The 14,030-nt window shown below is 40.2% G+C and overlaps 1 protein-coding gene across 7 annotated transcripts in view; it reads left to right on the top strand.

The window, feature by feature from the left end:
- Window positions 1-14,030, top strand: part of CUNH6orf89 (chromosome unknown C6orf89 homolog) — a 33,397-nt gene that overhangs the window by 4,558 nt on the left and 14,809 nt on the right. For 4 of the 7 annotated variants that reach the window (XM_029242656.1, XM_029242653.1, XM_029242651.1 and 1 more), the window contains 2 exons: window positions 3,510-3,717; window positions 4,174-4,387. In XM_029242656.1, coding sequence (XP_029098489.1) covers window positions 3,529-3,717; window positions 4,174-4,387 — 403 coding nt within the window. In that variant the 5' untranslated portion in view covers window positions 3,510-3,528. Of the gene's footprint in view, window positions 1-12; window positions 121-3,509; window positions 3,718-4,173; window positions 4,388-14,030 lie in introns of all 7 variants that reach the window. The other 3 variants (XM_029242654.1, XM_029242652.1, XM_029242657.1) reach the window with 2 other exon arrangements.

The raw sequence follows: 14,030 nt of genomic DNA, 5'->3' as shown, positions 1-14,030 counted from the left end.
TTCTTTTTTCAGGAATCATTGTAGTCGATCACTTTCCAGTTTTCAACCACTCATTTGTGATAATCAAGGGACACGGTGTTGTGGTTTCGGAACTGCCTGCTCAGAATAGGAACATACTTGGTAAGGGAGGCAGCGTGCATAAAGATTAAAAGCACCAGCCCTGAAGTCAGGCACACTTGTGTTCACATCCTGGCGAGTTATGAAACCTTTCTGAGCCTTAGTTTCCACATCTGTGAAACGGGATTAATCACACTTACCGTATGGGATTGCTGTGACGATTTACTGAGATAATGTTTCTGCAGTGCTTAGCACAACACCTGGCATATCAGATGGCATAACAAGAAATGGTAATATAGGAATGCAGTTGGACATAAGGCTTTAACTTCTAATGTACTGAATTTTTTCTGCTTCCTGAAATATTCATATACTCCTAGAATTTTAGAGCTAGAGGAAACTTGAAAAATTTTCTGGTTCAATCCTCTTATCTTTTGGATGAGGAAATAGACCGAGTGACTTAGCCAGAATCATAGCAATGAGTGTAATAAATGCCACAACAGGATAAGTTCAGATTCTATAAGTCCACATTTTACAACATCTTTATTGAGATATAATTTCTATGCCATGAAATTCACCATGAAATTCATTATAAAATGTACAATTCAGTGGTTTTTGTATATTCACAAAGTTGTGCAACCATCACAATTTGTTTTGAACATTTTTGTCACTCCAGGGAGAAACCCTATATTAACAGTCACTCCCCATTCCTCCCCACCCCCTCCCCTAGGCAACCCCTAGTTAATCTATTTTCTGTCTCTATAGATTTGCCTATCCTTGACTTTTCATATAAATGCAGTCATGTAATACGTAGTCTTTTGTGACTGTCTTCCTTCACTTAGCATAATGTTTTCAAGGTTCATCCATGTTGTAGCATGTATCAGTACTTTATTCCTTTTTATTGTCCAGTAATATTCCATGGTATGAATATTATTGATGTATGGATATTATTAATATCCATTTTGTGTATCCATTTATGGACATTTGGGTTGCTTCCATTTTTGAGCTATTATGAATAATGCTGCTTAAATGTTCACATACAAGTTTTTGTGTGGATATTTGTTTTAAATTATCGTGGGCACATACACGTGGAATTCCTGGGTCATATGGTAACTCTACATTTGAGTTTTTGAGGAACTGCCAAACTGTTTTCCAAAGCAGCTGCATCATTTTACATTCCTAGCCACAGTGTACAAGAGTTCCACTGCCAGCACTTGTTATTATCTGACTTTTTGATTATAGTCACCCCAGTGGGTGAGAAGTGGTATCTTATTGTGGTTTTGATTTACACTTCCTTGATGGCTAATGATGTTAAACATCTTTTCATGAGTTTGTTGGCCATTTGTATATCTTCTGTGGAGAAATATCTATTCAAATACTTTGCCCATTTTTAATTGGGTATTTGTCTTTTTATAATTGAGTTGTAAGAATTCTTCATGAACTCTGAATACCTGTCCCTTAACAGATATATGATTTGCAAATATTGCCCTCCCATTCTGTAGGTTGTTTTACTTTCTTGATGGTATCATCTGAAGTACAAAAATTGTTAATTTTGATGTAGTCTAATTTATTTTTCTTTTGCTACTTGTGCTTTTGGTGTCATATCTAAGAAGCCATTGCCTAATCCAGTGTTATAAAAATTTCCCCCTTTGTTTTCTTCTAAGAGTTTTATAGTTTAACTCTTAAGTTTAGGTCTTTTATCCGTTTTGAGTTAATTTTTGTCTGTGGTATAAGGAAGCATCCAACTTCATTCTTTTGCATGTGGATATGCAGTTGTCCCAGCACCATTTGTGGAAAATACACATTTTATTTTATTTGGCCACGCCACACAGCTTGTGGGATCCTAGTTCCCCGACCAGGGATTGAACCTGGGCCCTTAGCAGTGAAAGCACTGAGTCCCAACCACTGGACCGCCACGGAATTCCCAAAACTACACATTTTAAAATAGAGTTTTCACCATCCTTTTACCTGAACCTTGAAATGAAGGCCTTTGTGGTCTTAAAAAAACAGTTTGAGCAACGGCAGAGAGTTTGGAGAAAGGTTGTGTCCCCTTTAATGTGGGGTTCCTCCCTCCCTCCCCCAATCCCCAAAGTCTAGATTACCTGCCTGTTAATCCACCATTAGAAGTCTGATTCTGATTTAGTTGGTCTTGGGTTGGGGCCCTGGTATGAGCATTCATTAAAAGCTCTCTAGGTGATTCTAATGTGCAGGCACAGTTAAGAACCAGTGAAGTAAAAGGTTAATAGAAAGAGGACCAAAGGGAAGGAGTCATCAGAGGAGGCATTGTTAGAAGAGGAGCTATGCCGGGATGTGTGCTGGTTTGTGGCAGTGCAGACCTCTTCCTCTGCTGGAGCTTCATGACTGTTGTCCTCTGTTCTACAGGGGGCAGCATCTCCTTACTGAGGAAATAGTTGTACCATGTCAGTGCTTTTTGATCTTAGCAACACCTTGGGGATGAAATATGTGAAATAAGAGGACCCTCTGCAATGTAAAAGCAAGAAAATAACAACAACAACAAAACCCAACCAGCAGAAGAGAGCACAGATCCCAAGCACTGCTTTTCCTCCTACAAATGAAGAAAAACATTGTTCTGTAGCACAAGCACTTTTTAAAAGAACTTTTTAATTTCATTTTACAAATGATACAGAGAATTCTATTTTGCCTTTAATTTTTGTCTTTTATTCTGTGGCCACTGTGAAACATGATACAGAGAGAATTCTTTTTTGCCTTTGATTCTGTGGCCACTGTGAAACAATCTGGCTTTAAAATAACTATTAGAATGCAAATTGAATTTTGAAATGAGTTATAGATCTTAGGCCTTTAAGTATGTAAAATATAAACAGAATGCCCTTTATTGTCTGAGATTGTATTTGCAGAAAAGCATGAGGACTGCAACCTGCTAAGTCTGAAGCGCTACCATGCCATGGTTTTGTGTTGTCTGAAATTCTTGGTCTGTCAGGAGCAAAGCATATCAATGTGTTCCTCAGTAAATCTTGCCTTCAGTGATAAGTTCCTCCCCTTGTGTTGCTAAAAGGTTCATCTGATGTGAAAGGAAAGAAATAATTGATCAACAACACTTTCCATATTTCATTTCTTTTTATTTTAGTAAATTACCAGCAGCAGATCTCCTGTGATTGGTTTCAGAAATCATTTTGGATGGCGCTAGTGTTTCTGAGTCCCATTAGGGATTTATTGTGCCCTGGACAGGTATTCCTCAAAGTGTTTGGAAACCAGTGCTGGCCTGTGAACCATTTATTACTAGCCCACAATTAAAAAACACTTAAAAACTTGTATTGCATCTTGACATTGTCTCAGTGTATTCATTGTGTTTTACAGAAGAATTGTTCCTTCCCCACAGGTGGTCAAAAAGCACTGTTCTAAAGGAAATAACTTTGTGGAGGAAGTACTTTAAAGAAACCATCTTTCTTTTTGCATTCATTTTCTCTCTCTCTCAGGGATTTTGTATTAGAAGACATGGATCTTGCTGCTAATGAGCTCAGCATTTATGACAAACTTTCAGAGACTGTTGATTTGGTAAGACAGACGGGCCATCAGTGTGGCATGTCAGAGAAAGCAATTGAAAAATTTATCAGACAGCTACTGGAAAAGAATGAACCTCAGAGGGGGCCACCCCAGTATCCCCTCCTTCTAGCTGTGTACAAGGTAAAAATGTGTTCTGACTTGGAAATAGCTTAGAGCACAAACTCTTCAACATTCTCCCCAAATATTACTGTTGACTGATTCCACCACTGAACCTTGGTTTTTCTATGAATAAATTGGCCTTTACTCTTTGTTACGATGTGTTATTAGCAAATTTGACTACTTTGTTAAATGTTCTAGATGAAAGATGTGTATTTATCATTAACTGTATCTGTGTATATTTTTAAATGATGGACATAGCCCCTGGTCTGTATGATAAAAGCTTGGTGAGCCTTGCAGTCCTCACAGTTCTCAAGCTTTAAATGCTTTCAGAAGTGAATGTCAATGGCTTGTTTATGAAAACGGATTAGTTCTTAAAGCACACTGGAAATAGTAGAAGATGCCTGTTTTTTTTCCTTGGCCTAAAAGTATTTTGTTTGCTGTAACAATTATTAATCCATTTCCTGTCTTTCCTTGTAGGTCGTCGTAACCCTGGGATTAATCTTGCTCACTGCCTACTTTGTGATTCAACCTTTCAGCCCATTACCACCTGAACCAGTGCTTTCTGGAGCTCATACCTGGCGCTCGCTCATCCATCACATCCGGCTGATGTCTTTGCCCATTACCAAGAAGTATATGCCAGAAAATAAGGGAGTTCCTCTGCATGGGGGTGATGCAGACAGACCCTTTCCAGGTAGAATACTGCATTTGTTATTTATTAGATACGGCTTTCTTGGCAGTATATCATGAGAAAGGAAATAACATTTACTGACATCGAATGAGAGACACTTTCCCTATGTTGTCTCATTTAATTCAATCCTCAGGGAAACTCTATGGGATGGGTTTTATTACCCCATTTTGCAGATTGAGAAACTGAGGCTCAGAGGATTAAGAAGCTTGTCAGAGAAACACACCGGGTGGAGCCAAATTCAAGCCCCTGATTATAAAACACACATGATGGGGATGCGTGTTTTCGCTCATAGGAGGGATTTGAGTGTATCTTACTCTACTGTTTTCTCTCCTGTGATCCCTATCCGTAATAGATTTTAATAAATAGCTATTGGTTTATTGAAAGCATGAGTTCATATCCTCTAATAATCCTTAGCTTGTTGGCTAGGTTTTTGTCTAGGTATATCCCTCTCTTTCAATTGAGTCTTTTCTCTCTGTTTCACAGTTCACTATGTGGTGCTCCTGAGTATACAATTTTGCCAGTAAGTTGAATTAAAGAAGCACTTAAATTTAGTAACAATGTATCAATGGTAGCATAGGAATTCCTGGTCCGATAGACCATTTGAGGAGTTCCCTTTTGAGAATAGTGTAATGTGGTAAGATTCGAAATTTACTTTTGAGAAAGAATAAGGGGGTATTATTTGGGGATTTTATTTTATTCATTTATTATTGTTTTATCTTAGTGTTTATCTTATTTGCCTGTATGAAGGAATATGTAAGTTAATATCACAAATGGATTATAGAACTTTTTGTTTAACTGTGTTCTGAAACCTTTAGGCTTCAGCATAACTGTTGAGGAAGTATGTTTTCTCTTCAGTGTTTTCAAAAAATATTTAGCAGTTGAAACTAAGCTTTATAATCATAATGCTACTCTTTAAGCCAAGATCTAATCAGTCATAAAAATCATCACTTGGTTTGGGTCTCCTTTCAAAGCTATTTTTGTGCACTTGAGGAAATCATGGAAAGATTTCGAGAATTGTATCAAAATCAGAGGAAGGGAACATTGTAAAACAAAAACCCAGCCTCGTAAGTTTTTTTAAAAAATCAACTTATGTATTTAAACGTTTAAATTCCAAATATATAACTTTCTTGTATTTACTGGGGAGGTTGTTTTTGAAACAACAAAGCTCAAAAAAATGAAGTTTCCAGCTCCTATCAGGAAGGTCCAGAGCATGTAGGGGAAAGAGCCAGAGAAACGTGTCAGTTAGGCCAGCCTGTGCTGCTGCCTCGGATGCATCAGCCTCCTTTCCTGTCTTCCCCTCACAGCCTCCCTAAAGTCATTTTCTACTCTTTGGCACATGAGATACAGTCAACAATTTTTAGGACCAAGTTGATGGCACCTACTTTCTTTCTCCCCATCTTACAAAGTACATCTCCACAGACTGTTGAGTTAAGCAATAATAGTCAATGGACAGTGATTGCTCATTCTGTGTATCGGAGTTTAAAAGGTCAAGAAACATAGGTGTCTTGTCAACAAGCCAGGTTGTTTGGCCACTCCAAATGAATATGTTGCCTTGCAGATAGAAATAAAAATGAGTCCTTAGAGCTCACTTGTAAAGAGAGAGCATTGGAAGGGTGTGGTTTTAGGTCTTTAATGTTGTTGATTCTATTAAAGTGCTGCTTTTACTTGTAAATGGAGATACTGCACCCTATTTTCCTATGTGTGATAATTCTGGGAAGCTGTAGACATGTAAAACTAACAGCATTTTGCATAGCACTTGGAAGGAAACTTAATGCATAATTAAGTGGTGAATAGAAACATACTGGGGAGAACTAGGTATAAGAAGGGCAAACTGCTGGGCCTGAAAGAGGGCCAGAAAAGTAAAAAATATATAACTCATTCCTATTGTCATGGTACCCCAAAGCAGCTGCCTTTCAGTTAGGACTACTTAGCATCACCTTTAAAGTAAATGCCGAGGGAGAATGTAAAGTGAATGTAGCTCCCATGGGAAAGCCCTTCAGCGTATTGTTTCCTTAAGGGCTGGCCTAACGCTCCCGGGGATCATCTGACACTCCTTGAAGGGAGCAGCAGTGACCTACCAGTTTCACCACCTCCAGTGCTGCTAGGTTTCTTCCTGACCACTGGTGGGTTTTCCGCTTGACTCTACCCAGGGAACAAAAGGCAACAGAAGTTGTTCTTCTTCTAAGTTTCAGCCGTGGGTAGGATACCCTGCCCCTAACTCCTCTTCATGGAGTGAATGAAGTGACTCTGCAGTGAGTCATGTAAAATCCCACTCTGCAGCAGAAAATAAGCTGACTTATTTAGTACTTACCAGATGCCAGGCCCTGTTCAAAGGGCTTTCCATATATTGGCTCATTTGATCTTTACAATATCCCTATGCAGTAGGCTCTGGTTTTATGTCTGTTTTACAGATGAAGACACTGAAGTAGAGTGCGATTAGCTCACTTGCCTGATCTAATAAGGCTAGTTAGTCATGGAACCATGATTTGAACCTAGGCCGCCCATCTTCAGAGTCTGAGCTCTTAACCTCTGATATGAGTAGTTTGTAGCTACATGGTATACCTGAAGAGTCTAGCTGTAAGTTTGATTTTGGAGTTCAACACTCTTTCAGGTCACCAGATGCCTTCTCTCTCAGCTCCCTAGTCCCCGAAGAAATAAGGTTCTTTCTGGCTGGTACTGCACGTCCAAAAATAAATGGTCCTCCAAGCCATTGGCCCTTTAGAATTTTCCTGAACTAGTCTTTTCCTAGGCATTCAGCCCAGCTCATCCTCCCAGTCTGCACCCTTATAGGTAAGGTTTGACTTACTGTTTGACTAAGTCCTTTCTCTTATTAACCTGCAGTTTTCTCTTCACATTCACATTCTTAGTTCTTACCCACCCCCGCCCCTGGCCTCATATCTTTATATCTGCTTTGACCCTGCCAGCCACCCTCTTGGCTTTCACCCTTCTGTGGAATCATTGAGTCTTAGAGCTCAAAAGGAACTTTATAGAGTTGATCTGGTACATACCCCTGTTTTGTAAAGAGGAAATTGAAACCAGGAGAGGTGAAATAGCTTGCTTACCCAGCTAAATGTGACAGACTAGCACTTGAACCTTAGTTTCTTTAGTCTAGCACGTTACAGTTACTGCCTGCTGCCTCTGCCCTCATTCAAGCCAGGTTCCAGAATGTTAGGCCCAACTATTTTGTTTACTTGGGGCATTTATAATTTGTAATTGTAACATCCATATATACTGAGGGGGCCTGGGACAGTTCTCACATACAATGAGAAGCTGCATCTCTGTATCTGTACTGCATAATTGGAACTTTATGTACCCATGAACTTTCAAGGGAAGGTTGAAGTAGATCTACCAATATCAAGGAGTTTGGGATCATTCACAAGCAGATCATTCACTGACTTAGAACTAAGGTAAGGACCTAATCAGAATTAGAGTCCAGGCCAGTGCTCAGCGTGAAATGCTAGGACCTGTTTATTTACAAATAAAAGAGTAAAGTGATAACAGGTCTGTCGGGCACTTACAGTATACTTGGCACTGTGCCGTATACTGTGCCATGTATTCCTCAGTCTTCACATTAGTCACGTAAGGTAGTTAATATTTTTATGTCCATTTCAAAGATGAAGCTGATGAGCAAGGGGGTTGACTAACTTGCCAAAAGTCTCACATTTAGAGACAAATTTTTATACAAGGAGAACTTATAAAAATAGATGGACTTTCTGGTTTGGAATGGTTCAAACGTGTTGCTTCCTGAAGGCAAAGCTGTTGGCGAGATGATTTCTTGGGTTCCTTCCATCCCTACGGTGTACGAAAGTGGCTCTGGGCCTATTACCACCCATGCAGGGGGCCTGGCCAAGGTCAAGACATCACCCCTGCCTCACGCCCAGGATGCTAGAAGTGCTAAGCAAAACAAGCTGCTGGAGAGTAGCCTGATTAAATACTGAGCACGTACCAGTGAAAGTCACAGAGACTTTGTCGTGGACTTTTGCAGGGTTTTCTTGGATACGTTTCTAATATGAGAAATCTAAGAAATCATGAGGTTATATTTATTTAATCCTTATTTTGAGGTTTCTCCAAGTTCAGATTACTTGTTTGATTTTTCTCCCCATGGACTTAATCCTATTGTTAAAGCTTCTGAAAAGTCAAGGTTTCATTCATTCATTCATTCATTCAGTGAGTGTGTATTCAGATCCTACTGTACACCAGCAACTGTTCTCAACAGAGCAGTGAACAAAACAGTCCCCCTCCTCTTGCAGAGCTAGTCTTGGCTTTGTGCCTTTCTTCTTCTCTATCCTTTTTACCCAGAGGGAGGTTTTTTTGGTCCTGGAAAAAAATCTGTTTTTTATTTTTTATTTTTTTGCTTTTTGCTTTTCACCAGATTAATAGTCTGTGTAAAAGGACTCTCTCCACTTAGAATTCCAGAGTATGTTATGGTTGTCCACAGCGAGCCAGCCTGAGTGCGTTTTCTTTGTAAACAACTCTCAGGCACCAGGAAGCCTCCTGACAGTCTTGGCTCACCATTGTTCTGCAGAGTGCCCAACTTGCAGAGAAGGCTGGGCGGTTACAGTTTCTGCCTTTCTTAACTTCAAGGCTGTGTTTTGTCTGCAAGACCATTTTTGACACCTCAGACAGCAAAATGATTCCGTAATCACGGTGAGAATTTGGAATACAGACCATGGTGTTTTATTGAACTCTTAGATATGGAGTTTCACTTCTTTGTCACACCTTTTTTTAGTATGAAATAGCTAGTATAAGAAGGATGTCTTGCATAAAGAAGCCTTGGAAATCAAAAGAAAGTTAGGAAGTCGCTATCCAGCTTCCACTCGCCTTTCTGTCTGGTGCTGGAGGAGTGGATAGAAGCAGAGGAGGGCTGCAGAGAAGTGAGATGCAGCATGTTAGGTAATTGAAGAAAAGTTGTGGCCTGGGGTGGCATGGGATGGTTTTCTGTGTGCTACTGGCTGTTTTCTAGCATGGGACTTTGATCACTCCGTGGTATGTTGGCTCCAGCCAGTTGTATAGTGCACACATCAGATAAAACCTTTTCAGATAGATGGAGGCCAAGTTGAAGTCTGGGCACTTCTTCTTGTTTTTGGAAATTCTATGCGAAGGGGAGAAGGAGCCCCAACTGTACACTGCCCCCTACTCACTGCCTGGCCATTCCTCAGTCCCTCAGACCAAATATAAGCACATTCTTTATCCACCTTGAGGACGAAGCCTGCAGAGAAATCAAAAGTAGCTCTTCCTCTTGCAGTGTGCTCCCCTAATTCAGGTGGATGGTATAAACTACCCCTTTCCAGTGATCTTTTTTCCTCATCAGTCCCCTCTTCCTTGGCTGGCCGCCAGCCTAGCCACAGTGCCTCTTCTTCTGTCGGGTACCTCTCCAGGGGCCTGCCTTCCATGATGACTGAACTCTACTTTAAAAGGTAACAATCTCAGCTTGAGTTTTCATGGTCTCCAAAGACCTTTTTTTAAAAAAAAAATTTAGTTTATATTGAAGCATAGTTGTTAACAATGTTGTGTTAGTTTCAGGTGTACAGCAAAGTGATTCAGTTATACATATACGTATATCTATTCCGCCCCTCTCCCCTGCCATGCCGCACGGCTTGCAGGATCTTAGTTCCCTGACCAGGGATTGAACCTGGGCCCTCGGCAGTTAAAATGTGGAGTCCTAACCACTGGACCACCAGGGAATTCCCTCCAAAGACATTTTTATTTGGAAAATAACATAAAACATTTACATACAGGGACTTCCCTGGCGGTCCAGTGGTTAAGACTCTGTGCTTCCAATGCAGGGGGCGAGGGTTCAATCCCTAGCAGGGAACTAGGATCCCACATGCCGTGCGGCGCAGCCAAAAAAAACACTTACATACGAAAACAAAAAAAGAGGTAATGAGATTTTTGATTTTTAAAAATATACTTTTAATGAAGTGAATTTTCTCACCTCTATCCCTCTAACTCTTCCACCCAAGCAACCACTGGTAATAATTTCATATACATCTTTCTGAATTTTTCCATGGCTGTACAGATAGCTATACTTAATATCTATAAATATAAAATAGTTTTTGAGTCACACATGCAAGAAAGGGCTTATGTCCATATTTTTGGCTAGACACATTGTATTAGTTTCCAAGGCTGTCGTAACAAAGTACCAAAGGCAGGTGGGTTAAAAACAATAGAAATTAATTTTCTCACAGTTCTGGAGGCTAGAAGTCCAAAATCAAGGTGTTTTAGGGCTCTTCTTCTCAAAGGCTCTAGGGAAGAATCCTTCTTTGCCTCTTCCAGGTTCTGGTGGTTGCCATCAATCCTTGGCATTCCTTAGCTGTGGTAGCATAACTCCAGTCCCCATCTCTGCAGGGCCATCTTCCCACTGTGTGTCATTGTGCGTCCTCTCTTCTTCTAATAAGGACACCATTTAGATTGAATTTAGGACCAACCCTACTTCAGTATCACCTCATGTTTAATTACATCTGCAAGGACCCTATTTTCAAATATGGTCATCTTCTGAGGTTCCAGAAGGACTTCAATTTTAAGGGGGACGCTATTCAACCCAGTATACACATTTTTCAGGATTTTATATTATTCCATTCTGTGAGTATTCCATAATTGAACAGTTTCTAGATTTTTTACTATTATAAAAAAAAAGACTAGGGACATTCATATACACACACTTTTATATACATATACTATTATTTCTGTAAGATAGATTCTCGGAAGTAGAATAGCTGGGTCAAAGATCGTTCACATTTTACATTTTAATAAATACTAACAAATTATCTACGTAAACTTACACTGATGTGTAACTTCTATTAACAGCATATGTAGATCATCAACACTGGATATTGCTGTTGTTTTGCCAGTCAAGAAACTGAAAAGTGGTATCTCACTTTAAGTCACCTTTTAGTGGAGTTGGATGTCTTTTCATGTGTTTCTTTTAGGCCATTTGTGTTTATTTTTCGTGAATTACTTGTTCATATTATCTACACAGAGAGAGCAAAGCAATGCCCTTTCCCTCTAGTCCTGCTCTCCTCATGTGTGGCACAAAGAGAGGCTCGAGCTCTCCAGTGACCCATGAGCAGTCAGAGGTGAGGGTCCTCAGGTCCACAGTCTGCCCAGTGTCTGTCACATGAGGCTCTTAATATAGTCTCTGACTCTATCTGTGCCCTGAGGGGAGTATCCGCTGTAGATTTTAAGCCGTGACCATACTTCGTGATTCATTTGTATTACCCCAGCATGCCTTCTGGCACTTAAGTATTTCCCAGAGTTAATTTGTCAGGGGGCGGGTTGTTGCCTGTTGCCATTCTCACACATTTTTTCTTCTAGATGAACTTTAGAATGCCGTGGTCACAACCCCACCCCATCTGCACCTTCACCAGTAAGAGACTCTGATGGGATTCTATCCAAGTTGTATTAAGGTTCATATATGTATTTTTTGAGTAGACTTGACATCTTTATGACATTTAGTCTTCCCATCGAGGATCATGGTATGATATGTTTATTTAGGTCTTATTTTATATCCTTCAGTAAAATTTTCTAGTTTTACCTTTCTTGTTAAATTTATTGCCAGTCTTTATCAATGAGATCATTTTCCATTTCCATTTTTAAATGATTATGGTCCGCACTGTAAGAACACTATTGATGTTTACATGTCTACAGATCTCATCTTGTGTTCTGCCGCCTTGTTAAATTATCTGTTATTGTTTTCTTTTCCTTTCTTGACTTTCTTTGGGTTTTCTTCCTCCACCTGCTTTTCACATATCTCTACCTGTTAATCCCAAGAATATCTAAAGCTCAGAATAAAACTAAAATAAGTTACAGTTAAAATAATCTCTTGATACCCTTAGGTTCAGAACTGCCTGCTACTATAGCCCATGAAGCACCTCTGTATAAATTAGAAGAATTTCTCCTGACACTTTACTCTTATCTCCTGGGAAGATTGTCATAATTAATTGATTCATTTGGAATATGACACATTACTACAGAAAAATGTGATGATAAATATATGCAGCTCTCCAGTGTCTCCCTTAGATGAGGAGCTCTTGTGCCATCTCAGCCTGCACAGACGTTCTCCATAGTGCTACTTAGAGCCATAGATTGTGTTATCACTGCCTCCGGAATCACCCCTTTCTTCCCAAGCCCACTACCTCAGTTAAGACTCTCGTTATAGGGACTTCCCTGGCAGTCCAGTGGTTAAGACTCCGTGCTTCCAGTGCAGGGGCGTGTGGGTTCAATCCCTGGTTGGGGAACTAAGATCCCACATGCTGCACATTGCGGCCAAAAAAAAATTTTTTTTTTAAAGAAAAAAGACTCTCGTATTTCACCTCTCATCACAGTACAACCCCTCCCTCCCCCAAAAAAGGACAAAAACAAAGTACAACCGGGTCTTCCTCTTCCCACCCTCTCTCTTCCAGGACACCCTAGTCACAATCCAGAATAACCTTCCTAGAAGGAAGCCCTAGAAGTCCTCATCACAGTCTTCCTCAGCAGCCTCTGTCCTCTTATCCCCGCCCCACCGCATCCCCTGTGCTCTCCCACTGCACCCAGGTGCCTCGGTAATTCCTCTTGCCTCTCAGTCTCAGTCTGCTCATCTGTAAAATGAGAATAGCAGTGCCTCCTCAGTAATTATGTGGTAAAGAGTAAACGATATATTACCTGCAGAAATGACTCTTATTGGGCTTGGCGCTGAGCACGTTAGTTTTCTTTCCGCTTCCTACCGCCTCCCTCACAAGTACTTTGGAAATGGAAATGCTGTATAATTGTAACATGTTGTTACGATTATTTATGCCTCGTTGTATGTCCATTACCCAGAGTTCTTGTATTTCGGCAAGAATTCATCATATTTGACCTCTAATAAGGAACATTTGAAAATACTCCAGAAGGGAAAAAAAAAAGTTTAATTGCAGCCTGAGTATGCCACTGGAAAAAAAAAGCATACTGCAGCCTCAGTGTGCCACTGAAACAAGTTCCATGAAAGGGTTTTCTGCTGCCCTTGGAGGCTCATGGTGAACACTGTGTGTGCCAAGGTGTGCGCAGTCCCCTGGATGAGAAGAGTGGGTGGCAGCTGCCTCAGGGAAACACAGGTTCTGTCTGCAGGAGATGGAGGATGCTCAGGAGACGTGCTGAGAACAAACACAGCCCTCCCCCCGATGAGGATTTCTTATACTGCATGACTGCTGCCTTCTGCTGACTACAGAAAATGTTTTGTGGTTAAGAGTCGGTTTCCACATGTGTTTATTGGTTTAAAGAGCTGACTTGGTTTCGGCCACATTTGGTTGTCTGTCGTCTTTTGTTGTAGGCTCTCTCCTGATTGGGTTTCCATTGGGTTTTAATCAGAAACCATCTGGTGAAACATTTTGGATTCAAATGAGAGTTTATCAGAAACATCTATCTCAATTCTCTAGCATATTTTTTTTACATGAAATGTTCTCTATTAACTATAGCAGATTCAAGAAAACTGAGATGTTGAGATTCTGGGCAGTCAACAATGGCCACTCAAAAGACCTGCTATGTTACATTAGCCTCCTAGCATGTATGCTTCAAATACTAAAATTAAAGTGCTATATGGTTACGTTGTATCTGGTCCCTTAGGATTAGTTGTGAATAAAGTCAATCACAAACTCAATTATATGTAATGATTTAATATAAAGCAATTTAA

The sequence above is a fragment of the Monodon monoceros genome, unplaced genomic scaffold (genome assembly GCF_005190385.1).
Source record: "Monodon monoceros isolate NGI ecotype Baffin Bay Population unplaced genomic scaffold, NGI_Narwhal_1 Super_Scaffold_3, whole genome shotgun sequence".
NCBI classification, from domain to species: domain Eukaryota; kingdom Metazoa; phylum Chordata; class Mammalia; order Artiodactyla; family Monodontidae; genus Monodon; species Monodon monoceros.
Note: the sequence above shows the minus strand (reverse complement) of the source record. Positions and strands in the feature narration are given on the sequence as shown.